This window comes from Odontesthes bonariensis, chromosome 4, assembly GCF_027942865.1.
Source record: "Odontesthes bonariensis isolate fOdoBon6 chromosome 4, fOdoBon6.hap1, whole genome shotgun sequence".
NCBI classification, from domain to species: domain Eukaryota; kingdom Metazoa; phylum Chordata; class Actinopteri; order Atheriniformes; family Atherinopsidae; genus Odontesthes; species Odontesthes bonariensis.
Window position 1 is genome coordinate 14,585,103 of NC_134509.1, and position 27,926 is coordinate 14,613,028.

The window sequence follows — 27,926 nt, forward strand, 5'->3', positions numbered from 1 at the left end:
CACGGTTGTGTTAAGCTAACGGCTACAACGTTAGCGTTTAACGTTTGCTTTCAAAATAAAAGGGATAAAGAGTCACGAGCCGCGGCCTAACTTGCCTGCTTAGTAGTTTCTAACTGTTTTCGTATGCTCATTTATTCAATAGTTTATCATCAGAATGAATTGCGCGTACAACGAAGCTGCCTTTGTCAATTACGGGTGACAAAATCTTTCTCAAAAAGTCGTCTTTATTTCTTTTCACGAAGCACATTAGATCCGTCACATCAACTTGGAGATTTGTTTTGAAAGTCCCAACCGGAAATGGTGTTGCTCTTAATGCCAGTGCTTACAGAATAGTTAAGAGGACGAACGAGGGAGGCGCGGAGTGCTGGGAAAATTGTAGCGTTTCAACCATGGGACATGTAGTTCAAACAGTCTCTGTTTCCTGCCCCCTCCCCGCCCCTCGGAAAACAACAATAGAGAATGGGGCGATTTGATAAGTGAACCATGAAGCAAGAGAGGTAGGGGCGCCTCAGAGTGAATAGAAAAAGCGGTTTCAGACAGTTGAAGACGAGACAAAGAAAGGACCCACCTCAGCGTTATAACCTCAAAGGTCCCAACAAATCCTCTCAGGTCTGAACTGTACTGTCCACAATGCGCGCCGAAATACATATCACAGCATATTGTATTCAGTGACCTGTTTAGGGGCATATTATTTGCCATGTTTGTTCTTCTGCTTTGTCTTTAAAAGAATGTGTTTGATCAAAAGTGTTTGTTGAGGACTATCAGGTAACTTACACTTAATTACACTAATAAATAGCAAATCCCTAGTGACACGCATTTTTAGTCATCATTACCAATCAACATACTTTTGAGATAGATTTTTGATACCGTATATTCTCTATATTGATCATCTGAAAACATGCAGAGTTAACATTAACAGTTTTAATGACTACAGTCTACGACCTCTCTGTTAGGACACTGGAGCCTGGCACCGATCTGGTTCACTGAAACAATTTCCCAAACTTGTCCAATACACTGGCAAAGATACCCATCTTCCCATATACCCAGAATGCTATCTGAGGGTTGTTGGAATGCCATTGTTATTTCAAACACTCCCCCTAAATGGATGCTCTGTTATTCTATGATTAATGACTTGGCTATTGTGAAGACACGTCACCTCTTTCAGAAACATTGGCAGTAATATAGTAATTGGGAACAATTAAAGGTTATTTTGATAACCATATGTACCTTGTACAGGGCAACTATTCGTGTATAAAAAAAATCAAATGGCTTATGACGATTTCTTGGTGCATTAGATTTCCTAGAAGAAACATGTTTGACCATTTAAAAGAGTTTTGCATCTCTTTATATTCGGATTCTATGTGAAACATGTTTGCAACTTAAAGGTTCTGAATGCCAAACGGTCTGCAAATGAGCAACATTATATTACCCATACAAGGTTTTTTGAAACATAAAAGCATTTAATATACAACATTAAAAAACCCAAGTTTTTAAGGTTAAAAAAAGTGTAATTGTTTGTTTCGCTAATACTCGAGTAACTGGATTTGACAGATTTCCTCTGAAAGTTCTGGTCCTACTGCAGTATTCCTATTACATAAATGTAAAATTGGTAAAAAAAAAAAAACCTACCCCTGAGGCTTGGAAGGATAACTGAATTAAAATCAGTTGACAAATCATCGCAATGACATGCAAAGTGAACACTGAAATGATCGAAATAACTGCCAAGAGACACAAATGAGCAAGAAAGAAAAGGGACGTACAGACTGACCACAGAGCAAAGCAAAATTAGACAAATGCCAAACCATCGCAAACACGAAAAGCATTGTTAAAAACAACAAAGAGAAACAGAAAGAGCATTGCTATTTAAGTGCTTGCATATTGTTAAAACAGCCACAAAGAGTCTGTGAAATGCAAACCAATGGAAAAGAGAAGGGGAACGACCAAACACGAACTGTCGTTTGAGAGGCAGAGTAACCCCAGACATTACAATAAAAAGAGTCTTTTCAGTGTGGGAGTCTTATTTTGTGTAGGAATTGTTTCCGTATACGCACACGTAGCCTGTGAGAATATCCCATGTGATTTCTTTGTTCCCTTTTCAGTCACTGGTTTGTCTGTACTTACTTCCATTTGTGCAAAACAATTTTGCAACCACAGCAAAAAAAGAAAAAAAATTGAGGATACATTATTCCTGTTTTGATGACACGACAAACAGTTCTTTTATATATATAAATTAAAGAAGAAGGAATTATGTACAGGAGACGACCGTTTAAAGGCAAATTTCCCCAAAAAATAAATAAATGTCGGTATTTACAGTTACAGTGCTGTTTTTAAAAGAAACAGTAACATCAAATACTTCTTTCCACCCTCGTTGGTCTGCACACAATTCTCTTCCTCGTTCTTGCAAGACTCGTATCTATCAACGGCCCTTGATAAAGATGGCACCCATCTGTCTGTGTGAGGCCTCAGTGTGCCAGAGGTTGGTGGGATTGTCCTCAGAAATGCAAGACAGAACTGTGTCAAAGTACATTTCCGAGGAAGGAAAGGAAGAACATTTCTGTAGCATTGGAATGAGAGCAAAACAGCTTCTATTATTATAAAAAGTTAAGAAATCTGGAACCAACAACAGTCGTCCCAGAACCGGCCGATCTGCCAAAATAAGTAATCGGGGGACAAAGGGCCTCGGTCAGACAACAAGCAAATAGCCACTCTAAATGAGATACAGGGTTCATATGCGGAAATGGGAGAACCTGGATTGCTGCCCTGATGGTAAAAACCATTAGTGCAGCAATCATACCTTTATTATAGAGCGGTCAGACAGAACCCATTCCTCTCTAAAATGCACATGATAGCCTGGGGGGGAATTTGCCAAAAGGCACTTTAAAGCTGCAGTCTGCAAGATTTGTTGTTGTCATACGTAAAGTCCTACTTTTTGGCATTTTAAGAGTTTACATGATCTATCAGAACGCTTGAAGTTGAAAACGGTGACCTCCGTAGTCGCAAAATGCAAGAATGCTTATTTTTTAACCGAAAAATAAAAAGTTATTCAACTTCCTGTCCCGCCCCTTCAAAACACATGAGAACTCGTGCACGTAGAGATGCGCCTACACGACTCCTCATTCATCAACTCACCTGTCATTTGCGATCATGGAAGACACAGTAAGTAGACAAGCCCGTAATGAAGTTCAATAGTCCAGATAAATAAGCGTGGGGACGAGCCTACCTTGTATCGCGCGTGCACAATCGGTGATTGACAGGCAGCAGAGCCCAGCTCGTAACCTGATTGGTTACCTTTTACCGGTCCGGTCTGCAATTTTGTAAACAAACCTGCTGGCTTTGGAGGGACCTAGCGGGACATATAGGGGACCTAGAGAACTCATTTTTTTTTTGTATTGGGGTATTTAATGTACTACTTTCAGAATCCCCGGACAGTTCCAGGCATTATGCTTGAAAAAGAGTTGCAGACTGCAGCTTTAATGACTCCCTTGCCACGAGAGGGAAAATCCTCTGATCTGATAAAAGACCGAACTATTTGGCCACAATCCCCAACAGTGGGTGTGATGGAAACCAGACACTGAGCATCATCTCATTAACCATTTGTACAGGAGAACACGGTAAAGGCGACACGGGACCGAGTACAGGTCGGAGTGGAGAGAAAGAGGGCCGTAGAAATACCAGCAGCAGTCCCGAGTGAAATCTTTTCCAGAGTGCTCAGGTCTACATTTCAAGAAGACAACGATCGTTTCACTGGCAAGTAAAGACAAGATCAGCGTCATAAGATCTCGGTTAAAGTTCTAGAGCGGCACAGCCAGAGCCTGGACACGAAGACCTGACGTTGCCATTGCTGCCAATGGTGCATCAGCCAAGCAAGAAGTAGTAGAGGAGATTTCAGTCTTGTTTCTAAATAGATGGAGTCCTGCTGTATGGCTTTGCTTTGCTGTTGTGGAGCATTGTATGCGTTGTAGTGACGGAAGAATTGAATCAGATAAAAGAAGAGTCTGATACAGAGCAGAAGACGGGGAAGTTGAAAGTTGCAAGTATGACTTGGATGATTCAAAGTGCTCAATATATTCGTTGCAGTGTAGATGGTCAGATTTGGAAATCTCAAACAAGGAAGTACACACAGACAACGACACACTCTTGGCGTTTTTGGCTCATCCGCTGCCACATTTTATTATCTCATGTTTATCTCGTCGTGTTTTAAATACATTAATAGTTTAATCCCAAACGTCTGCCTGCCTCTTCGCCGGCATACTAGTGTAAATGAGTCCAACAGTACAACAGAAACTAATGTGTTTTCTTACATCAGGACAGATGACAGCATTATGAATAACACAATACAGCTGGGATGCAAGTTGAGACAAAATCCTCTTAAAAAATCTGCTTTAAAGATCAAAAGGCACATAAAGTCAGCATACACGCAGAGGTCTCTCTGAATGATCAAGTCAGAGACGCACATACAAATATACTGTCCGTTACCTGCTGTTTAAATAAGTCGGTTGCAGTACAGTTTTGTGTAGATCACACGAAAGATAAAAGTGTGAGCACAGCACTGAACATCTTATATAATGAAAATAACTTTGTTAAAAAGTGGCCATACATGGCGTCGATATCCGTGTATGGCATATACTTTGTTTTCTGTGATTATTCAGAGATGCCGTTTGAGGTCACGCACAGATTGAACCTATAAAACAACAAAGTGCACTCAATTAAGAGACTCAAATATATCCTGAAAAATATATTTCCACAGCTTATGAAGCCAAGCTGCATGCAGATCAGAAGTTTAAGAGTTCAAAAGTCTTAACGAAAAAGAATATGTATCTTTGAGATTGAACTGCAGATGCATTGCTTTGCGCGCACGCGTATGTGTGCGAGGCGAGTCGAAACACTCAGATGAGCCAATGATATGGACATGTCCAGGACTAAACTAATTCTACATATTCATCAATGTAAACATCTTTTTTTTTTTTTTTGTCAAGGTAAATTATATTTTGCTGGATTTCTTTTATCGAAGGAGGAGAAAATATCTGCACCATTTAGCAGTTTCCAGTGCGTTGTGAAACTGGTGTTATTACAAAGCTGCAATCACACACGCACACACACAAAAAAAAGAAATAGATAATGATTAGTTGAAAACGAAGAGAGTGGAAACAAACCTAGCTGTTAAAACCTGTAAGATTATGGAAATTCAAATCAAGGATCAGAGCAAGTTGTGACACTCTGCTCACGTGAGCAGGTGTGTTCAAGATTACATCAGCGCTCCTTTTTCTTTTTTTTTTTTTTTCAAGATTATATGCTTCACACAGTACGAGTCCAGTCCAGTTCATCTGTGTTTTCCTGCAGCTTTTTCCTTTTTTTTTTTGGTATATTTCAAAAGACCAGTCTACTAATGGTATTGAATCCTCCTCCCCCTCCTCCTCCACCAGATGGGCCACAACTCCCTGGTGGGTTATTGTCATCTGAACCGTTGGGTCTGAACGAGCACGAGGACGAGGAGGCCTGAAGAGCCTGCGACCGAGCATTCAGCTCCTGTTCCTGTGGATCGCACGGGGAGGGGGAAAGAGAAAGATTTCCAAGTTAGATTAAGTGTCGACTGGAATCAAACCTATATGTAAACTACAACAGTTCCAACAGTCCATCAGTGTAGTTCTTTACATTATTACAGCGCCCCCTAGAGGAAACCTACTACATTGCCTTTTACAGGTTGAGTTTCGGTTCAACGCGGCACAACTCAGTGAATGACTCATGAAATTAGACCTTACATCCTTTAACAGGTCAGTTCAGATTTATGTCCAAGTGCAGCAGAATGAATAATTGAACTAATAAACTCTGTGGCGATCAGCCCTAAACAGATGGGTGGCCTACTTTCACCACTTTTGATCTGAGTGAATCTTTGATTTTGACAGGTCACATGTCAGTAAAACGTGAAGCATAAACAGTTCCACCAAAACACCAATGAACCTCTAAACAGTACTTTTCACTCTTTGGGCTTATTTGTAAGCACTAATGGTTTTAATGGGTAACATTGAAACAATGGCAATATGTGGGAGAAGTATGTTTGTTGGTTTATTTCATATCACCTGTAAGTACAGCTTGTTGTCCTTGATAATAGCATCCAGCAGTTCCTTTTGCAGGGGAGGCTCAGCAGTCAGTCTCATTCCATTTGCCATTAGTCCTCCATTCAAGTTCTGCCCTGGAAGATCCTGTTTTCTGTACATGAGCACATACGCCGTGTCCTTGGGGAAGCGATTTGTAATGTTTTGCACTGACTGGAAAGATGCAAATGTCACTCTGCTATCATTGAACAGTAGCCAATCCTTTGCCTCCTGACCACTATTAGGTGGTGCGTCACCTTGATCCGGTGGAGCTGAGAGCGCAGAGCAGGTGGAGAGGCTGCAATCAGCCTGGCCATTCCCCAAATCCTCTTTGATGGGAGAGTGACTGGCTGGATGCTGTGTTCCATCTGCTCCACTGATGTTACGACCATAAGTGTAATAGTGGCCACTCTCAGACGATAAACCAGAATGCATCACCAATGAGCTTAGCACATAGGGCACTGACTGAACTGGCATCTCTCCTGCTCTGTTCGTCTCCTCTGCTTCATCTATCCTCACTGCCTTCTCGTCCTCTTCATCTTTTCGCGACGGTTTGAGCTTTTTGGCCAGATTTTCGCTGCTCTCGGGAGAATCCACTTGCAAAGGGGAAGAGGTAGCAGAAGACCACTGCGAAGGCGTCGAAGGCGCATGAACAGGAAGTCCCAAGACTGCTGGGATGGTGACGTTGTCGAGAATCTTTCTGCGGATGTGGCATTTGGCATCATATGAGAAGCGCAGCAGGGTGAGGATCAAGTACTCAGGTGCGGACACCACTTTCATGGTCCTCTCCGCCCGCTGAAGGGAGCTACACTTCTCACAGAAATAAGCGTTGTCTTCATCGAGAATCTCTGGAGCCAGGAAATAGTTCACCAGGTCAGGCACAGAGAAAGGAGACTCATTTGTCCCTGGCTCCTGATGGACGCTACTAGCAAGACTGCTGGCTGGGCCTGGCTCAGGAGCTTCGCTGCCACCGTTGACAGATCCCTGACAAACCACTTTGGGTTCTTCTGCCGGCCCCTGCAGTTTAGGAATACTATGAGAGGAGGCAGATGGACAAAAGGCCAAAGAGAGGTCTGTAAAAGGCTCTTCTTTCTCAGAAATGCAATTGCATTGCATGCAGCGAATGCCTGTGATCAGCTTTCCACCAAACATCCTTTCTATCAAAGTCCTTCCGTCATCTGCAGGTTTACTTTCTGCCTCAGTCAGATGGGACTCCTCGTGTTCCTCAGCAGTTGAACTTGCTGGGTCTTTGCTATTCATGTCAACCAAGGAGGCATCTTTTGGCTTAGCTGACTCCAGGACCTGAAGTGTTTTCTCCTCCTCATGCAACCTTCAGATCAAGAGACACTTGGAATTAGGAGAAAATACTAGCTGTTCTTTGGTTTTGATAACATACTGCATTTTTTTATTTTTTTTAACTAAAACCCTCAGTAATATAGTAGTAGTCAGTAGTAGAAACTGCACTCGCTCACACTAATACTTAATCAGTTAAGAACCACGTATTGTGTTGTTAACATTCAATTCACTTTTGAATAAAAGAGATGCACGGTTGAAAAATAACCGATTATAATGGAGCATGATGGAGGGACAAGACGAGAAGAGGTTTTTACTCTCTATTGAGTATATTTAACAAACTTGCACATTAATTATTAAGTCAGCTAGAGATGAACAGTACCTGTCTAAAATAAATCTGAGGTACTCAGAACAGTCCTGTTGCGAGCCCATATTGAACCACGGAGGACGAGATGCTTCCAGGAAGTTTTTGGGACCATATGCTGCCCTCTGTAGGACACAAACAAATGTACCGTCATCCAGTGTCATTGTTCTGCAGAAACCATATTCTGCATCTACCATTACTCAGGACAACACCGACCTGTGTGTGTGCAAGGAAAGCAAAGAGGAGCTGAAGTTTTTTCATCAGTGTGTTGGAGCCGTTTAGATGCAATGACAAAACGTGCCTCCGAAAGCTGAGAAAAGAAGTTTGTGTTTAATTCAAGAGTTTTGCAAATTCAACAAGAACAGGTGGTCTCACACACTGATTCAGTATATCTGTGTGTGCCTATATGACTCACTCTGTGGCCATAAAGAGGGTCTGGATGATGCTGTTCATGTAGCAGGTGTTCCCCAGGTTGATCAGGCCCGTCTTGCCCGTCTCAGACTTTCCGGCTTGCTTCACCAGACCAGACGCAAATGAGTTAGACTGAGATGTCCAGGCGCTCTGATTCAACACCAACTTGATCTTCTCTTCTGCAGGCTTTGGGAGATCCTGGAAAGAGGGGTGTGGAGTAATTGGCATAGAAATGAATTGAACTGAACAGCAGCTGAAGCTATAGGCTGCTCATGCATTTGTAAGAGTAATTTCTGATTATCCAAATAAATCAAACAAAAAACAGGTAAAATATCAACACACATCTATTTCCTACCTTGATTGCTTCTAATATGTGGTCATAGAGGTCAGGGAAGCCGGAGTACTGGTACATCATGCAGTGTATGAGCTCAGTGAACTGCAGCAAGAAAGCTTTACTGGTTGGGAGACCATCTGTCCGTAGAGACTGAACTAGATGCACTACATGTGGAACCACCTGAAAGAGGTGAAAATAAAGACAAGAGAAAATAATTGAGTGCAATATCGTGTTGAAAACAGCGGATGGTACAGCTAATATTAATCATACAAATGTGCAACATGGTCACACATCTGGAGCCCCACTGAGAGTTCAGTTTCATTTTCTAGTAGAGTATTTTTTAGATTACTCATGTTTTTTAGATTCTAATGAAACTGGCCAACTCAAGGGCCATTGCTTGGCATTTAAGTGCTTCACACATCATTAGTGAGAGTGGTGCCGCGCCTGGGCTTCTGGGAAAAGAAGTCTGTGTGGCTTTGAAGTAATTTAAGCCAGAAGAGATGAAAATGAGAAAACCAATAAGGTGGCCATATGAGAGGGAAATGGGCTGTGAGGAGGCAGGAGATCCCTTACCAAATGGAAGGCCTCAGGAGAGTGCTGGAAACTTAGCAGCATATGGGAAAGCACAGCCAGCGCCCCCTGCCGCACAATGGGGTACCACAGACGACTGAATACCTGCAGGCAAACAAAAGAAAAGTTGTGAATTCATTTTTGCAATAGAAATTGTTCAATAATTCAAGTGAATGCGTTTTCCTTCCACGCCCAAGAAAAAGTAAAAGCTGAAATAACCATTATTGCACTTTAAGAGCTGTGTAGCGTACAATTTCTGTCAAACCCTCCCACCACCCCGCAAGGTCCATATTGAACCAAAATCAAGGATTCACATCACAAACCAGTTCAATTTTGAGTAGAGTGACATCTATGAGGATAGTGAACTTCTGAACCGCAGCCAACCCTTTCAACAGAGCGATGACCCACGTGTCAACATGCTGGGCCAAAGGCCAAGACAGCCAGTCAATCATCCTGAACAGACAGAAAAGTCATATAGATCAAACAGAAAAATCAGCTGCAGATCGCAGAAATGTAAAAATACTGTAGAGAACATATCCATCCTGATAAAAAAACAAACAAAAAAAAACACGTGTCTTTTCAGGATGTGTGTTCATTACAACAAAGCCTTTTAACTGAAATGAGTCAGTGTGAAAGGTAACCTGCAGAGAGCTTTAGTCATGCTTGCATCTTTGACATTCTGGTCCGTGGTGAGACTCTTGATGAGCACAGTAATCATCTGGACAGGGATATGCTGGACCAGACTGGCAAGCGCGATAGATGGGTCAAAGGAAGGGTCTGCAAAAAAACAAAAGCAAAAAGCAAAACACAGCATTCAGAATTGTAGTTTTTTTTTTGTTCATATTCTGGTGCACAATAAGTGGGCTGTGAATTTCTACATTTTCTTAAATTCGACAGGTTGAGAAATGTGCACGTAATGGACACTGCGACTTGGCAACTGCCAACAATAGTAATCTAACACATCCCGGCTTTTATTTGATCGTTTTATAGTGTAGTATGTTGATATATGGTGTTTTATGCACCTTTATGCACTATTTTATCTGTCAAGAGGTGCGCAGGTGTCCGGGTTAAATCAATTAGAGTTTCATTCACAGACACAAAAACAAGCAACTAAAAGTCAATTTATGGTCAGTGACACAAGACGCAACGCAAGACGCAACGCAAGACGCAACGCAAGACGCAACGCAAGACGCAACGCAAGACGCAACGCAAGCCCTTGCGCGGTTGCAAGCCCCCCCCAATTGTCACCTCAATTTTCTAAACTTCACGCAAGACGCGAGCACAAGCCACTATCTACATCACATCCGGCGGCGTGTTCATCTTCCGGTTTCATCCCTTAATAAAAGACCGCTGTTTTCAAACACCAAGGTAGAAAGCGAAGAAGAAGAAGAAGAAGAAGAAGAAGAAGAAGAAGCATGAATTTCCTGTCCTGGCAGGCCTTCACCGCCTGTCCTGGCGGTGAATTTCCTTTCATCGTAGTAGGCTTCTCTAAGGTCGTCATTGAAAAAACCCGCTGCTCCACCTACTGTCCCGGCGGTGAATCGCCACACAGCACACGCAACCGCCGACAAAGCAAAATTGAAGCATAAACGTCTCGAGCCATTAACGCAAGCGCAAGACGCAAGTGCAAGGGCAGTTAAAAGAGGTATAAATCAGGCTTAACAAAGAAATCCTAGGTTTCGACAACAGAACTTTGGGATCACTGTTCAGTCAACGTGACCCTCTAACATTATGCAGCTTTGCTCGCACATGCTGCGTGTGTGACAAATACTTGAAACTGTGACCTGCTGGTTGTTTTGACCAGCATTATTTAGTACTACTCTACAAATTCAGTCATTCGCAACACTGCACAGAAGCCTCGGGCAGCCATATGAAGAGAAAACCCTCCAAAACGCTTGATATTCGCAGACATATCCTCAACTAGAGTAAAGTCAAAAAGAAGTTCTGTTCGTATCTAACATGTGTTTAGGGCAACAGTAAGAGCTCCAAGGGTCCTAAACTTACCATATGAAAAAACAACACATCATTCTCCAAGATGAAAATACGTTGCTTTCTGGTTAAAGCAGTTTTACCTGTGGAGGAGATGATGGCAAAGACCTCCTGCAGCGATGGCAACAGCGTGGCTGGGTCAGCTTTCCAGATGTTTTGCAACAGTGTGCTAACCTTAGTCACCAGCCCTACATACTCTCTGAGTTCCCGCTCTTGGCTGGCAAAGCAGTGGAAGTAACTGATGGTCCTGACCAGCTGCTGGCAGAACAAAATGCCCGACTTATCCCTTGGAATGCACTGCATGAAGTCCGACAGCAAAGTGCTCAGACGGGCACAAAGAGTAGGCTCAGGACGTTCACACACCATCCTCAAAACCTCCACCTGGATCACACTGAAGGTCTCCAGCACAGAGGGGCAGCTAATGAGTAGCCGCAGGCAGCAGTGAATGTAGTCTATTATGGCTGGGTCTCTGTGGTCCAGCTGCCCGTAGCCCTGCTGGAGCAGATTGAGGACAAAGTCTTTATTGAAGAAATACTCAAATTCCAGCCGGTGGTAGCGCGCATAGGCTTCAAGAACCTGGAAGCCAATCTGCTTCTGGAAAGCATCTTCACCGAACAAGATGAGGCGGGTGGTGAGCGTAAACAGCGCCCGACACTGCTCCTCTGTCGCCTCCTTCTCTGCCGCTTCCACTACCTTCTTTACTATGGCCCTCTTCACTGGAACAGAGTGATCGGAGCTGATGAGACCCTCCAAAATCTTGTCCATGATGTCGGGCTGTAGAGAACAGTTGAGAAAATGATTAGTTATCAAAAAGTCACACAAGCACTGCAAACAATGAATGTGAGAGTTTGGTCACAGAACCATTTTGACTTGTATGTGTGAGAAAAGCAGAGGTTATTGGATTCAGTTTTAGGGTCCTGGTGCTGTAACATGTTGGTCACTGTTCCCGCTTCCTGGGACTTTAGAAAGAACAAAGTCATTGTTGCTGTTATTAGCAACATTTTCACTCTCCCTGCTAGGACAAGTAATAACACAAAGAGGCCTGTCCATTATCCTGTCCATCAAGTTCTGCGTATTGTATTTGTTGAGTGCACACACTGTCAGCACTCAAAGGCAGACCACGTGCACAAGCCTTTCATGTGCCTCTACTGGAATGTAAAGTTCTGTGTCCAAGTTTGTTATTCAAAAACAAAATCACTAACGGAAAGGAAAGAAAGAAAAAAAAACACACCTTCAGTAGTTATTTATTCTTATTTCTCATTGATTATTTTAGTCAAACTTTTTATTATATTACTAAGGTCAGCAAATCTCCACATCTGGCAAACAAAAACCTGCAAATATTAAACAATTTTACTTGAGGGATTTTTTTAAAAAAAGTTTCATATTATCAATACAACTAATATTCTCAATGCCAATAATAATGTACGGACGTTTTTTAAGTAAAACAAATAATACCCATCACTCATTCATGATATTTTTACCCACCCTAATCGTTCATAATACAAAGAAGATAAAGGTTAAACACATTTTACAACAATGATGGTTGATTCTTGTTTTTGATGTCCAACATAATGTCTACCCCCACACCCCATCCCCACCTTTTTTATTATTTTTTTTCTTCAGTCCAGCTTACGAATGCAATAATGAGCTATATGACATTACAGCAGCAGTTTACATTAAACATATCAAATACAAATGTACACATATTTTGTTTCTCACACATCGAGCCAAATCAAGAAGACATCAATCAACCGCTGCTGTTGGTGCTGCTGAGTGGTTACTGGGAGCTAGCTTGCTAACGCTAGTTGTATTATTAAATTTAAAACAAACCTCTACATGTACAGCAGTACCAACATAGGTTTTGAACTATATAAAAACAAAACTACCAAAGCAAGTCTGTGGCTCCAGAGAGAAACTAACTCGCGTCTGCGACAAAAAAATAGAACAAAGCAACCAAACAGGCCCAACGTCTGCCGAGTAATGTCAGGTACCACTGACTTAGCATAAATACCACCATGAAAAAGCGCATTCCAGAGGCTTTACCACATCTAAACCACCAACCTTACCTAAATAAAGCATGTCAACAAAGTCCAACCAGAATATTATCCGCTGTCAGTCGGAGTTAGACGTCTTTTGACAGATAAATTCGTATTATTTTGGTTCACTTGATCGAACAGAATCAGCTGATTTGCCTTCCACCTACGTCACTCCAACGGGCAGCTACGATTTAGGACCCTTGTGAAAGCAGTTGTACATTTGCCTGTTATTTTGGTACCTTAGTTTTACGAGGTTTCTTTCGTTGTTTTTGAAAAACTGACTCCTCACTAAGGACATTGTTGATTGCTTAGGAGTTGTCAAAAATGTATTCATATATTTTAAGGTCTTTTGAATTATTTAGGTCCAGTTTGTGTGTTACATTCAAATCCTCCTCGTTCAAGAAAAATCTTTTTGAATTAAAATTTGCAACATTGTTACAATATACCATAATATTTAAACTTTGAAATATCATAAGTAAGTAGTTCCCCATAATAGATTAAAACCCAACCAAAATCACCCTTTAGGCAAGAAAAAATATATATTTTCTCAAAAACTTAACTTGGACTATTAATTATGCCATTAATTAATTCAGAATGCATTCATTTTAATTTTTCTTTTCGTTTTAACCAACCAATAAAAAAGCGTTTACCACTCTCACAAATCACCACGAATGACATCATTCATGTTATTTAAAAAAAAAATTGTTACTGACAATAAAACTGACTTCGACTCTTACTTATTTTGGAGATTTTGAACATGTTTTTATTTTTCAAACTTATATATTGGGCAGTTTCATAAACTGACATTGACAACAAGTATTATTCTCACAGCAAGACTGAAAGCCATGAAGCTCTGCATTAATAATTTACCACATTTCCAACAGTCCACGAAGTCTCGCGATACACAGTGTACGCTGGGTGGTGCTTCCGGTGCTTATGCGCGGGTGCGCGAGAAAAATCTTGCTAGCGCGAAAGTGTTGTCTATAGAACCAGTGCGTCTTTCATTATAAACAACGGGATAGTTCTTACTCACCGCGCGAAAGTTCAGAAAATCCTTTACGACTCTAGAAGGAGATCACACAGGGCACATACTAACAGAGGATATATCCGAGAAGAAGAGATAATTGGACCAAAATGTCTGAAAGTGCCGCGGAACTGCGGGAAGAGCAGACTGAACTTGAAGAAGCCGGGGGAGCGGAGGTAAGATGGTTTAAAATGGGCATTGTCTGTTCACAGCGCCGAATCAATATGTCATAAACACGCCGCAAAAAACGTTTAAAGCCCATGTCTCCAACCTATGGATCCCTCAATCCGTGGGTTAGGAACAAATGTGTCAATGTTAATGTTGACTCTTTGCGCTACTTAGCTGTAACGGCTAACTAGCTGCTAGGACGCTACATTCGCTAACGGCAACAGCATCTCGGTCCCATCCAGGAACAGAAGCTAACGTAACAGCACAGAGCCTCAGCTAGGCCAGCCTGTCTCATAAGCGCTCACGCTGTTAGCTTAGCGCTGATAGCCACACAATGATAATTAAACCGAGAGTCTTCTCTCGCTTTCCGTTTACCCCCAAACCATATGCACACAGCTTCGGTGCTTGTAATTGAGATTGGCTTTTAGAAAACCTCGAAGAAACAAGTGAGGAGGAGCATCCCTCTCAACTGTCCCATTTGCGTCTTTGTTTCCAGAGGGACGGCGCTGTTATGGCTGCTGTAACCGGGGGCAGCTTGACTACCGCTGTACTTTGTGTTGAGTTTTGACCTAAATCCCGTACGCCATAAAGTTTTTTGGGGTTTTAGATGTAAAGATCAACGGTTATAAGAAGATAGGATAGATGTCACTTCGTTATTCAACGCACGGCTACCACGAGTGTTTGATTTACACAAAGATGTGTACAGATTAGTTAAACTGCTGAACACGCCAACATACGTTATTACAATTTTCATGCCTCTGGACGGTGTCAGTTCTGCATGTTACCACTTTTAATAGAATATGTGCTATAATGTCAAGAAAGGACAGGTAAGCAGCTGGTTTGCTGTTCAGTTGTGACTGATTTGTAGCCCAAAGTTGTTGCTCTGAATTGGAGCAGAAGGCACAAAAGGGTGAAAGAGGTTTTGTAGAATATTAAGACACCGAAATCAGGAATGTATCTTTTTTTCTTTTTGGATTGTCACATTTACTGCATGGCCTACTTGCATTTAAAATAGAGAAATGAAACTATCAGAAATTTGATATTTTTACTGTCATTTTCCCGTCCACTTTTTATTGTTTCTACAACTAATAATTACATCAATTGAACAGGACATCACAATTTGTTCACAATCACAATTTTTTGCCTCTACTATGAATCGTCACATAGAAATTTGTGGTTGTTAAGGGTTTAGTCGGCATCAACCTTCCCTTAAGTAGGCAAGAGAGCATCTCATCTTATATATAAGGTTACCTTCTTAATCAGTTTATCTTGTCAATTCCTAAATGCTATAGTCGCAATGATGTAAACATAACCACTGAATACAACTGTTCTGTTTTTTTTTTGTTTTTTTACATTTCACTTGGCTCAGGAGAAGTCTGAGTCTTCGGATGCTGGAAAAGAGTCCTCTTCAGATGCTGGTGCTGATGGGCAAGATGCATCCCCCTCTTCATCCCAAACTAAAGATTCTAATCCAGGATATGAGGAGAAAGTGGTAAGTAAATTTCCCGGTAGCTTGTATAACAAGGATGACTCTGCTCTTGGCTGCATAAGTTAACAAAGCCCGTCTTCCTGCGTGATGCAGCAAACAGACCGGACCAACAGATTTGAATATCTGTTGAAGCAAACAGAGTTGTTTGCTCATTTCATCCAACCGGCGGCTCAGAAGACCCCAACTTCGCCTCTGAAAATGAAACCAGGACGCCCTCGGATCAAAAAAGACGAGAAGCAGAACCTGCTGTCTGCCGGAGAGTAAGCGCTCGTCTCCACAACGTGGCTTTGTTTTTTGACATGTGAAGTTTGCTCACGTTTTGATCTTGAATTGTTGTTGCTCTTTCTTTGTTTTCACAGCAACCGGCATCGTCGCACAGAGCAAGAGGAGGATGAAGAACTTCTCAGCGAGAGCACGAAGACCACGAACGTGTGCACTCGCTTTGATGATTCTCCCTCCTGTAAGCGACAACTGATTTTCCACCTAAGGGGATATCAAAGCGCAGCTATGCACCAAATGTACACAATGAGCAGCTGTTCAGGTTATGTTTTCTTGTCTCTTATCCAGATGTGAAATCAGGAAAAATGAGGGACTATCAAGTCCGTGGTCTGAACTGGCTTATCTCCTTGTATGAGAATGGAATCAACGGCATCCTCGCAGACGAGATGGTCAGTACTTTCTCACTGTCGTCTGTTTTATTTTGCTTTTTCAAGCCACTGGAGATTTTTATGTTCTTTTCTTTTTTGTGTCATTTTTGTGTGCTCACAACATGCTCTGTAAACTTGTTTTTAGGGACTGGGAAAGACTCTCCAAACTATTGCTCTGCTGGGTTACATGAAGCACTACAGAAATATCCCCGGTCCCCACATGGTGCTGGTACCCAAGTCCACCCTTTACAACTGGATGAATGAGTTCAAGCGATGGGTGCCCTCTCTTCGTGCCGTCTGCCTGATCGGAGACAGAGATGAGCGGGTAGGCTGCGTCGAAACTTTCTTTTAGTTTCCAGTTGCAGTCATTCGATTGTCTCAGGTGGCTTTTAATGAGCTTATGCTGCACATATGAACAAAAGAACGTTTGAAAGTGGATTACACTGGCTTTAGTTTATGTATGCAAACTGTGTGCGAGTATGGCATGAAGCTATTTATCTCTAGTTTAAAGAAAAACTAAATGTAACCACTGCAACTGCAGAATGCCCTGATCAGAGATGTGCTGCTGCCAGGAGAGTGGGACGTCTGCGTCACATCCTACGAAATACTCATCATAGAAAAGGCCGTGTTCAAGAAGTTCAACTGGAGATACCTGGTCATTGACGAAGCTCACAGGATCAAGAATGAGAAGTCAAAGGTTAGACAGCCATCGAAATGGAATGAGCGTTTACATTGTTCTTGTATCGATCTTGTAAAGTTAAAGTTGCTTTTGCTTTTCCGTAGCTGTCAGAAATTGTGCGTGAATTTAAAACCACCAATCGACTGCTTTTGACTGGTACGCCTCTTCAAAACAACCTCCACGAGCTTTGGGCTCTGCTTAACTTCCTTCTGCCAGATGTCTTCAATTCAGCAGAGGTAAAATTCAAGCAACACCGTCAATTGTGTGTTTAACTGTGACCTAGGCAGAATTTAAACGGTTAACTCCTGAGTTTGGATCTGTTATTAAGGGGCGTTTCTTCACACTCTTTCATTTCTCCTTGTTTCTCAGGACTTTGATTCTTGGTTTGACACGAACAACTGCTTGGGCGATCAGAAGTTGGTCGAACGTCTTCACACTGTACGTACGGAATGTCCCTCACTTTAAGTTTGAATGCCAACCTTTTGGTTTCAGTGCACCTTATTAGTGTCAAACAATAAGAATGTCTTGTTGTTGTGTAGGTGCTGCGTCCTTTTTTGCTTCGTCGTATCAAAGCTGACGTAGAGAAGACCCTGCTGCCCAAAAAAGAGATAAAGATATACGTGGGCCTGAGTAAGATGCAGCGAGAGTGGTAAGCATCCTGAGTTTTTCTCGGTTTAAATCAGATTTAAGCTTCTTTGTGCCACAAAGCTTAAAAGAACTTGGAAGCTGACCCCCCCCCCCCCCCCCCCCAAACTCATCAGGTACACAAAGATCCTGATGAAGGATATTGACATCCTGAACTCTGCCGGCAAAATGGACAAGATGCGTCTGCTGAACGTTCTCATGCAGCTGAGGAAATGCTGCAACCACCCGTACCTGTTTGACGGGGCTGAGCCGGGCCCACCGTACACGACCGACCTCCACCTGGTGGTGAACAGTGGCAAGATAGCGGTCCTGGACAAGCTGCTGCCCAAAATGAAGGAGCAGGGTATGTTGATTGTTTCTGGAATCTGTTCCATCCCCAGCTGCTGATAACTGCTGTTCAGTTAGAATATTTAGGCAATATATTAAACACTGGATTCATCACTCTCCAACTTGCAACCATAATAAGTCATGTTTACAAAAGATTTGTCCGTCAAATTGTCAAAGATTGATGGGGTTTAGACTCGCTCTTCTGTTGCCTATTCAGTGTTGTGATTTACATCTGTCGATAGTTTAAACATGTTCTCACGTACTTGATTTCCTCGTCCCTCCGTCCTAGGTTCCCGTGTGCTCATCTTCAGTCAGATGACCAGGATGCTGGACATCTTAGAGGACTACTGCATGTGGAAGAACTACGAGTATTGTCGCCTGGACGGCCAGACACCACACGAAGAGAGACAGGTGAGATGCTGGCCTGTCGGCACGTGTCAGCAGCTGCGATTCATCAGAGCGAGCAAATGACTGAATTTTTCCGTGACCGTAATAAATGCACACATTTAATCCGTTTTTCTGTTTTTGTGTCAACAGATCTCCATCAATGCGTACAATGCACCCAACAGCTCTAAGTTTATTTTCATGTTGAGCACCAGGGCCGGTGGCCTGGGTATTAACCTGGCTACAGCTGATGTGGTCATCCTCTACGACTCTGACTGGAACCCTCAGGTGGACCTGCAGGCTATGGTGGGTGCTCTCATCACATGCTCTACCTGTCTCCTTTAAATCCCATCAAAAGGGGTGGCGGTAGTTTTCTTTAAAACCTGAGAATTCATCCTGTTAATTCTGACGCGGCCGCTCTGGTTGTTTCAGAGGCAGAACACTGGATGATAACGTGCTCTGCTTTTATTTTAGGACCGAGCTCACAGGATTGGTCAGCAGAAGCAGGTGCGCGTTTACCGTTTCATCGTTGAAAACACAGTGGAGGAGAGGATTGTGGAGAGGGCTGAGATGAAATTGCGCCTGGACTCTATTGTCATTCAGCAAGGTGATTTAGCTCAGCTGCTGACTGTTGGCGTTTAGATCGGCATGTTGAAAATGTTTAACGTCCTTCGGTGCGCTGCTCCGATAGATGGATACCGCGTATGTTACCGGGATTTTGAGACCTAACCGTTATCTTATTTTTCTTATTCCTTTAACAGGAAGACTCGTTGATCCAAGTGCAAACAAGCTGGGCAAAGATGAGATGCTGTCCATCATCCGCCACGGTGCCACACATGTGTTTGCTTCCAAAGAGAGCGAGATCACAGACGATGACATCAATGAGATTCTGGAGCGAGGCGAAAGGAAGGTGAGGCTGGAAGCGGGATTCTTCTGATCACCCGTTTCTTTTTGACTGCTTTGTTTTTTTGCATATTGATTTGATATATTTCAATTGTTTTGTGCTAGACTATGGAGATGAAGGAGAAGCTTTCTTCTCTGGGTGAAAGCTCTCTGAGGAACTTCACCATGGACACGGAGAACAGCAGCGTGTACACGTTTGAAGGAGAGGACTACAGAGAGAAGAAGAAGGTAAACAGACTGACCAACACCAGCGTTTGATCCGTCGCACGCTGCCCTACTCTGGGAACGTTGAATTTTTACCTTGTTTTCATCTTCCCTTTCCACTCAGGTCATTACCAACTGGATCGAGCCGCCAAAAAGAGAACGGAAAGCCAATTATGCCGTGGATGCCTACTTCAGAGAAGCTCTGCGAGTCAGCGAGCCCAAAGCTCCAAAGGTAGGGCGGGGTCACTCTGCAAACGGCACAAGTATATAAAGCGGGGCATGTGCAGCAAACGGTATAATGACAATATTCTTATGTGAATTTTTCAGGCTCCTCGTCCCCCAAAGCAGCCTAATGTTCAAGACTTTCAGTTCTTCCCTCCACGTCTCTTTGAGCTTCTTGAAAAAGAAATTCTGTTCTACAGAAAGACCATAGGCTACAAGGTACATGTGACAAGTTTAATTTAAACGGCAATTCCTATGAGTCGGTGTCGTCTGAGATGCGTCTAAGTGGACCTGTGGTTGTATCTGTTCAGGTTCCCCGTAACCCGGAGCTGCCCAACTCGGCTCAGGTTCAGAAAGAGGAGCAGGCTAAGATCGATGAGGCCGAGGCTCTCACAGAGGAGGAGCTGGAGGAGAAGGAGAATCTTCTGCAACAGGTACGGATAGTTCTTACTCAGTGCAGCCAATTTGGTGCTCAAGTGTTACGCTAGAAATGTATTTTTATGTTCTTTATCTTAAGCCTGCGCACGTTAAAGGCGGGGTAGGGGATCTTTTTCTGGAACATTTTTTTACATATTGCTAGAAATACTCTTCACACCTCCATTTCAACCAATTAATTAAAAGTTTTGACACAAATATGAAAAGTTTTAGTGGCCTCTAGAACGTACAATCTAGGAAAAACAGTATCCAATCATTGTGAACGGACCGTTCACAATGATTGGATACTGTTGCCGTCTATCAAACTGCAATCTGCTCCTCCCTCCCCCTCTTTCTCCCTGTGCGCGTACCCTGCTCCGTGAACGTCCAGAAGCTTGGCAGGAAGCTAAACTAGAGCCAGCTTGGCTAGCACCTAGCATTATTAAACGTATAGTTAGCATATACTAAATACTAAATACGGCAACGATCGATGCTTGCTGTCAGAACAGCGCTCGTGCACCTTCGTGCTCGTGCACGTTCATGTACTCTAGAGGCATGCCTTCGGGGGGAAAGTGAAGAAAAGGGTTGGGACTTTTTACCTGTGTATTTTCAAAATGCAGCTTTGCTGGACTCAAAATCCAGGATCTCCTACCCTACCTTTAAATGACTGTTTACCCCCCCCTGCAGGGATTCACAATTTGGAACAAACGTGACTTCAACCAGTTTATCAAAGCCAACGAGAAGTGGGGAAGAGACGATATTGAGAACATTGCCAGAGAAGTTGAGGGAAAAACTCCTGAGGAAGTCATGGAGTATTCAGGTCATTTTTGTTAATATTATTACAGTATTGGCTTTTTTTTTTTTTTTTCGCAAATTGAAAGCTTTGGACGTATTTTGTGACTTGATGTTTGTGTATGTTCCTCCAGCTGTTTTCTGGGAGCGCTGCAATGAGTTGCAGGATATCGAGAAGATCATGGCCCAGATAGAGAGGGGAGAAGCCAGGATTCAGAGAAGGATCAGCATCAAGAAAGCACTGGACTCAAAGGTAGCAGACTGTCAGCAGTTTGGCCGTTCTTACGTCGTAAACGAGCCAGATGAGCCTTTTCTCGTTAAACTTTGCGTCGTCTCATCCTGTCTTACCTCCTTTTACAGATCGGCCGCTACAAGGCTCCCTTCCATCAGCTCAGAATCTCCTATGGCACCAACAAAGGCAAGAACTACACAGAGGAGGAGGACCGTTTCCTCATCTGCATGCTCCACAAGCTGGGCTTCGACAAGGAGAGCGTGTACGATGAGCTTCGGCAGTGCATCCGCAACTCGCCTCAGTTCCGCTTTGACTGGTTCCTCAAATCCCGGACCGCCATGGTGAACTCTAACTTCACTGCACCATTTCCTCTGTCAGCGTTTGTCCGTGATTTGCATGTGTCCTAAATGAAATTTTGTGATTTTTGGTTGCGTAGGAGCTCCAAAGGCGATGTAACACTCTGATCACACTGATTGAGAGAGAGAACATGGAACTGGAGGAGAGAGAAAAGGCTGAGAAAAAGAAACGAGGACCAAAGAGCGCCTCAGTAAGTTGCATATCTATGAAACCTGAAAGAATGCAGAGCATAGCAGTCTGTCTTGAGTTTGGTATAGTTTAAAACTTGCAAAAGAGCAGTATCAGATTTAATGAAACCCAATGTGGATTTTTAAAATATCCCCCCCACCCTCAATGCTGTTGACTACACCAGCAGCCTTAACCTTAACCTGCCAAAATATTGATATCTGAAGGTTTAGCAATGGGTGCTTGGTACACATTTCCATTTGTAGCAAAAATGTTTGATTAAAACTCTGCTGCTCTGGTTGGCATCGACAAAGAAGCCACAGCTTCTGATGGGCTTTTCCTTAAAACAACCTCCTCTTCTCTTTGTTTCAGGCACAGAAACGAAAGGCTGAGGGGACTCCAGATGGTCGAGGACGCAGGAAAAAGCTGAAGTTGTGAAGCAAGCTCGCAACCTGCCGGGTTGGAATTTTAAGTGGCAGCCAGCTCGTATCAGTAGTCCTAGTGTCCGTGTTTGTCTGACAGGCTGTGATAATGTACTTTGTAAAATATCTGACGGACTGATTTGGTCGTATTGGGTTTTAGGAAGTGCTGATGTACGAGCCTGCCTTGTTATCACTTCCCTAAACACTGCAGCTGTGCTGAGTTTTTTTTTTTTTTTTTTTTTGGTTGGGTTTATTTTTTTTTTATGTTTTTTTCTTTAATTGTAGTTAACTCAGATAAATGTATTTATGCCTGTTGGTTGTACTGCATTCAATTGCTTGTACCCTGTTATTTTTTTATGAAAAACATTGTTCTGTTATCTTCCTATGTGAAGTAGAAAGTGTCCTTTTTTTTAGCATCACAAAATAAAGTTCCCATTTTATAAAAAAGGAAGAAAAAAAACGCTGCCTGGTAAATAAGACACTCATTCAAAAAAAAAAAAAAAGGTGACGTTTATATTTGGCAGTTAAAATGTAGATGCATCCAAACCTTTAAAAATGTTACACAAATTAAAAGCCACAGTTTGCTTGTTAAAAATATTTTCACCCACAGAAGGAAAAATGGTTCTTTCGGGACTGAATGAGCCAACCAGAAAGACGTGTATTTAATATCTTCAAGTTTAAACCAGGGCGTAGCAAATTTTTTTTTTTTTTCTTGTCTGAATCCTGCTTTGATATTTACACAGATACATCAGTTTCAGCCACACGTATCAGAAAAGCTTACAATCCCTTTTAATGGCACCATGGTACTCCTATCGGCGGCGTGCTGCAGGCTTTAAAAAGCACAGCGGAAAACTAAAAAAAAAATCACTTGTCACATTGCCATTCATTCAACTTAGTTTCATATAACATTAGATCCATTTTACTCGATTTTCCACAAAACAAAACAACAAACAGCATGAATTACAGTAATAATAATAAAAAAAAAAGGTATTTTGAAGGCGAAAAACATAGAAAAAAAACAAAGTTGCCATATACGTCTGAATTTGTTGTATTTACTGCATGCATTTGCAAACACGGGATAAACTGCAATACTTTACAACTCGGCAACCAGCAAAAGAGGCAAGTATCTTTTTTTTTTGGAGGGGGGGGCGCTTTTTTTTTTTTTAATACATTTTCATGATTCCGAGTAGTGAGTAATAAAGGCACAAACCTACAGTACATTTTTGTAAAAACTAACCAACACCAGAAATCAGTAAGCCATAAAAACCGGTTCATTCTCTGTGTGTAGTCCCCAAGCACTGGCATCCTTTGCTGTCCACAGGTTCCACAGGGCGCTACTCAGTGCTACAAGAAGTTAGGCATTGGAGGCACAGTGATGGAGGAGACTGTTATCGTCTTTTAAATAGAGGACAGATGTTTGAGTGAAGCGGGGTCCACATTTAGACCTCAGAGCTGTCTGAGCTGCTCCACATACCTGCCGGGCCTTGACTGTAGCTAGTGTAAGCCGAGGAGGAGGAGGTGTTGTACGGAGGGAAATGGGTCTTCTTTTCCCTCCTCTTGCGCCGCAGCAGCAGAAGAACGATCGTGGCGATGAGGCAGATGAGGAGGATCAGACCTGCAACGCCCACCAACATGGGTAAGTAGGAGGTGTCAGCTGGCTCTCTGCTCGAACTCTCCAACAGGGGGCGCTCCAGGAGGGGGTCACGATTAGAGGACCAGGGCTGCCGCTGGTTGACCACCATGCGGTCTGTTCGGTCCAGGGCAATGTGTTGGATATTGGTGCCCCGGTTGTTTTCGATCCCTATGTCCTGGACCAGAGCCGGGCCAGAGAAAGCAGGGGCAGCCCGGCGGTGGCGAGAGCCCGTGTTGGAGGCGTGGGGCTGCTCAACAGAGGAGACACTGTGATGGAGATACTCCACACTGCGCTTGCCAATGTTGCGGTTGGCATTTTCTCTTGAGCGGACGGTGTAGATGGTGTGCATGAACCATTCTCGACCAGCAGCCACCTGAAATAGAAGTGCAAGATGTTATTGCGTTTTCCTCTTATTCATTCAGCACATGAACACACTGTCAGAATTATACTGACTTGGAAGAGTGGAGAGGAAGATAGCGTGAAGCCATCTGTGCCTGGTTGTCGGACCAAAGACAGAGCTCCAGGGGTGTCTTGGGCCAAAGTTGCCTTAAAAGCAACATCACCGAATGCTGAAGCTTGAGTCTCTGGCTGGGCTTTGTCCTGCAGAACATCACGAGTCAAAATCAGAAATAACCCTCACCTTTCTATTCTTCCACAACACCCCAAATTGATCTGGGATCTTACCAGAATCTTGAATCTGTAAAGAAGAGACGGAGCATCTGCAAGGCAGCCAAACTCCTTATTAGTGGGATTGTACTTGGGGACGTAACCGTCTGCTCCGGTGCAGAGGAACACTTTCTCAATGCTGCATGAGAAGGAGTCCCCCAGGTTCTGGACAGGGTCCACCATTACGCGACCATAAATTGTGGCGCCTGAAACAAAGGACGGATAAAGGGTGAGGCTATGGTACCATGCTGTATTCTTGCTGAAAACCACTAGATGGCAGTAGTGCACTACCTTCTGAAAAAGCAGCATCAGTCCCTTCTCCAAAGCCCATGGAGCCATCAGACAGCCACAGCTCTTTCTTGGACAGCAGGAACATCTGTGTGTTGAGACTGAACTCAGCAGCCACCGGGTCGCTCACCTAGAGACATTGGGTTATATTATGAGTTATTGGGTTATATGGCTTATGGCTTTGGGTGTAATTAAAAGCAAAAAGACTAATGCAAATGGACAGAATAGTGTTGCACTTCCAAATTCCTCCACTTTCTAGTAACTTTAGTTTAAGAACTGTCTATGAAATGAATTCAAACCGAAAACATATCAGGGGATCACTCCCAAGATATTAAGTCGAACCTGCTGGAAACGAATGTCCATGTCAAAAGTTAGTGGCTCTCTGGGGTGGCAGACAGGAGGGATGCTGAACTCTCCATTGGGTGACGCAATGCAGGGGACCAACTTCACTGTGTAGGTCCCAGAGTAGTCTCGCACCTACAGACCAGATGGATGCATTGGCAAACTGTAGAGAATGTTAAGTTGCTTCAGAACCTAATCGAAGTTTTCACGGGATGATGACTCACTGCAAAATCTGAGACAAAATTCCATTGCTGCATGGGCTGGTTGTATGTCGGCTCCGTCCTGACCAGGGCGAGAGTAAACGTCAGCCCAGGATGGTCAGCACATATCACCATGGAAGATACACTGGTTCCTGAAGATAAATAAGCATACAGTCATGAATATTTACAGCTGCATTTCGCCCAATCTAAACTAGCAACCAGGTCCGTATTTATAGAGGCATCTCTCACATTGTTTGCGTCACTTGCTAGCTAACTGTAAAAGCTGCAGGGTCATTTTGACATTTGCTTAAACGACCTCTGGCACTTTCACACAGGAAGACCCCTGTGGCGGAACTCCAGAAATAGATGAGGAGAGGATGTGGGCCACAGAGTAACCCAATATGGGGCTGCTTGTATAGAATGACACCGGAGGACGGGTTTAGGGTATGCATATGTGCATGTCGGCGCCACTCTCATACCTGGATGAGACATAACAAACTGTCCCCTGAAGCGGGCCTCGGTCTTGAAGTTGACCACGAGACGGCCCTCCTCATTTATACGCATGCTGGTGGGGTACATGGCTCCTATGAGAACAGAGGGAAACATTCGACAGCTTTTCACAAATGAACACTGATTTTATTTTCCTCTACAAGAAGTTCTTTAGCAGGGAACAGATGAGAATGTACCTTGTAGTTCAGCTTCCGGTGGACTGCCAATGCCATCCTGCCAGAGAATAGCTGTATCATACACAAAGGTGAGTTTGAGCTCTGACTGCAGGTCAAAGTGCTGCCAGCCTCCGACAGCCACAGGAGAGTGGAAGACATAGGACACAAATAGAGGAACCCGCAGGGTGACATAGGACTGGACCAGGTTCAGCACCTTGATAAGTGGGAAAACAGACAAAATCAAGAATAATTTTGGAGAATTTGTAGCAAGTATATGTCTCTGACAGTTGGAGTTACTGAAACAACTTCAAGCTTTAGTTGGAAAACTGGATTAAGTTCTATTCCCGTACCCCTCTGATTTAGTGTTGAAGTCACAGAATCACCAAGGGTCATGGCTTACTGCTAAGGTTAGATTTAGGGTTAGAGGTTAGAGGGGTTTTAGCGGAACACAGGACACTAAAAATATGGATACGATCAAGGAAAATGAATACTGCTGGAAAGCCATCTACTAAGACAGTGGTCAGGTAGTAGCATCTCTGCACAGGCTGTTTACCCCTCCTCCCATTTGGCTCACATGGCTGTACAACGTTTTTCAGTGTAAAGATGTCAGAGAGAAAAATGCTTGCTTATTCTGGCAGACAAAAAAAAAAAAAAAAATGCACACTTTGGGTCTGTCTTCCTCATTGGGAAACAATGTTTTCAGCTCCGAACCAGGCTATTTTTTAAGTGCCCAAAACGAGTATATAGATGTTTTTTTTTTGTTTTAATTAAGGAAGCTTTAATGATCCTATTTTAGTTTTTTAAATCTAACTTTCCGTGTAGTTGAAAAAAAAAAGACGGCTGACTGTGATGCCAGAGAATCATTTCAGACACCATTCTGGCCTTAAGAATATTTAATTCTGTACAGTATTTGCAGTAACACATACCTGTCCATCAGTGCCTATTGAGCCTCCGCAGTCATTCAGCAGCTCTGACATGTCGTAGTAGCTGGTAAACTCCCAGAGGCAGGCCTCTAAGTTGAGGTTCCTGTAAAAACGAAGGGAATTGGTTGACCGCATGACGGAGTTGTATTGATAGGGTGAAGTCTCCCCAATGATTTCAGGGTTCTTTGTTGCGTCTGTGATGAAGCCGTGGCCGGTTTGGATCTCGTTGAAGTCCAGCAGGTTGGAGCAGCGGTGGTTGCCCACGCGTGTGCCATCTGGGCTGAGTGTCAGCTCAAAGTTGGACAAAGGTCTTGTGGAGATCACTGGCAACATTCCTGGTGAGGGGAAAGATGTGTTCTTGTCACACATGGTAAGAGTTTATGGGCTTCAGTTGAGATGATTAAACACTTAAACACACAAATGTGCCACATACCATCCATGTGAGGCATGTTGATGGTCAGTTTGATGAGGTTAGGAAAGTCCGGATCATCTGGACCTGTGTAGCGGATCTTGGCAGAGAACGGTTCAGCTCCAACAGTACCCGGGATGCGAGGCTGACACATACCTGTAAAGATTTAACATCAGTTTATCATCAGTCATGTCATCACATTTTAGCACTAGTGTCTTAAGTCTCCTCTTCCTCCACGCACCCTCCTCTTTGCTGATCACAAAAATGGGACTGGACAGTTCCAGACCAGCATCTCCATTGGCATTGAAGGCTCTTGCCGCACACTGAACCCGGGAACCAGCTTGGAAGTAGATTGAATCCAAGGTTATTGACTTGGTGTTGGTGAAGAAGGTGTTAGTGTCCACCTCCCTCATTGGGCTGGTCACTCCATCCGACCCAGTGGGAGCGCTCACCAGCCAGCGGTACTGGGTGAGCGTGTCGTTGATGTTCTCCACTGAACAGATGGAACCTGTTTTATCAAAGTCGTGATACTTCGGGTTGCAGGCCTGGAAGAGAAGGCAAACAAGTAGTCATAAAATGTTTTCACAAGCTGTAAATGGTTTCATAATACATTTTAAGTGACAAAACAAAGAAATGG

At 43.2% G+C, this 27,926-nt stretch overlaps 3 protein-coding genes across 3 annotated transcripts in view; 1 reads left to right on the plus strand and 2 right to left on the minus strand.

Annotated features, from left to right (window-relative positions):
• Positions 1-4,137: 4,137 nt before the first annotated feature.
• On the minus strand, positions 4,138-13,268 carry usp38 (ubiquitin specific peptidase 38). The gene is made up of 11 exons (XM_075463135.1): positions 13,120-13,268; positions 11,137-11,827; positions 9,706-9,841; positions 9,388-9,517; positions 9,068-9,169; positions 8,516-8,674; positions 8,165-8,358; positions 7,966-8,059; positions 7,768-7,874; positions 6,078-7,422; positions 4,138-5,532 (listed from the first exon to the last, which is right to left on the minus strand). Exons 2-11 carry the CDS (start codon positions 11,816-11,818, stop codon positions 5,368-5,370), a joined length of 3,114 nt encoding a protein of 1,037 aa, XP_075319250.1. The 5' UTR covers positions 11,819-11,827; positions 13,120-13,268; the 3' UTR covers positions 4,138-5,367.
• Positions 13,269-14,016: 748 nt separating this feature from the next.
• Positions 14,017-22,607, plus strand: smarca5 (SNF2 related chromatin remodeling ATPase 5). Its single transcript, XM_075463137.1, has 24 exons — positions 14,017-14,289; positions 15,651-15,773; positions 15,864-16,030; positions 16,130-16,230; positions 16,338-16,438; positions 16,563-16,742; positions 16,959-17,114; positions 17,201-17,332; positions 17,466-17,534; positions 17,636-17,745; positions 17,858-18,084; positions 18,358-18,479; positions 18,606-18,758; positions 18,927-19,059; positions 19,214-19,362; positions 19,461-19,583; positions 19,684-19,791; positions 19,887-20,000; positions 20,093-20,215; positions 20,883-21,015; positions 21,122-21,240; positions 21,348-21,560; positions 21,656-21,766; positions 22,114-22,607. The coding sequence occupies exons 1-24, from the start codon at positions 14,224-14,226 to the stop codon at positions 22,177-22,179; spliced, it is 3,099 nt and encodes a 1,032-aa protein (XP_075319252.1). The 5' UTR covers positions 14,017-14,223; the 3' UTR covers positions 22,180-22,607.
• Positions 22,608-22,652: 45 nt separating this feature from the next.
• frem3 (Fras1 related extracellular matrix 3) overlaps positions 22,653-27,926 on the minus strand; it is a 31,952-nt gene continuing 26,678 nt past the window's right edge. The window contains exons 14-24 of the mRNA XM_075463136.1: positions 27,531-27,834; positions 27,314-27,445; positions 26,884-27,215; positions 25,979-26,171; positions 25,772-25,876; positions 25,317-25,444; positions 25,093-25,227; positions 24,754-24,880; positions 24,481-24,668; positions 24,250-24,396; positions 22,653-24,169 (exon numbers count right to left, since the gene is read on the minus strand). Coding sequence (XP_075319251.1) covers positions 23,603-24,169; positions 24,250-24,396; positions 24,481-24,668; positions 24,754-24,880; positions 25,093-25,227; positions 25,317-25,444; positions 25,772-25,876; positions 25,979-26,171; positions 26,884-27,215; positions 27,314-27,445; positions 27,531-27,834 — 2,358 coding nt within the window. The 3' untranslated portion in view covers positions 22,653-23,602. The remainder of the gene's footprint in view (positions 24,170-24,249; positions 24,397-24,480; positions 24,669-24,753; positions 24,881-25,092; positions 25,228-25,316; positions 25,445-25,771; positions 25,877-25,978; positions 26,172-26,883; positions 27,216-27,313; positions 27,446-27,530; positions 27,835-27,926) is intronic.

Coding starts and splice junctions, on each gene's coding strand:
- smarca5 (XM_075463137.1), top strand. CDS start 14,224: ATGTCTGAAAGTGCCGCGGAACTGCGGGAAGAGCAGACTGAACTTGAA. Junction 16,439..16,562: donor GCATCCTCGCAGACGAGATG/GTCAGTACTTTC, acceptor ACTTGTTTTTAG/GGACTGGGAAAGACTCTCCA. Junction 21,016..21,121: donor GGAAGTCATGGAGTATTCAG/GTCATTTTTGTT, acceptor ATGTTCCTCCAG/CTGTTTTCTGGGAGCGCTGC.
- usp38 (XM_075463135.1), bottom strand. CDS start 11,818: ATGGACAAGATTTTGGAGGGTCTCATCAGCTCCGATCACTCTGTTCCA. Junction 9,518..9,705: donor ATGACTAAAGCTCTCTGCAG/GTTACCTTTCAC, acceptor CTGTCTGTTCAG/GATGATTGACTGGCTGTCTT. Junction 9,170..9,387: donor CTCTACTCAAAATTGAACTG/GTTTGTGATGTG, acceptor GTTTGCCTGCAG/GTATTCAGTCGTCTGTGGTA.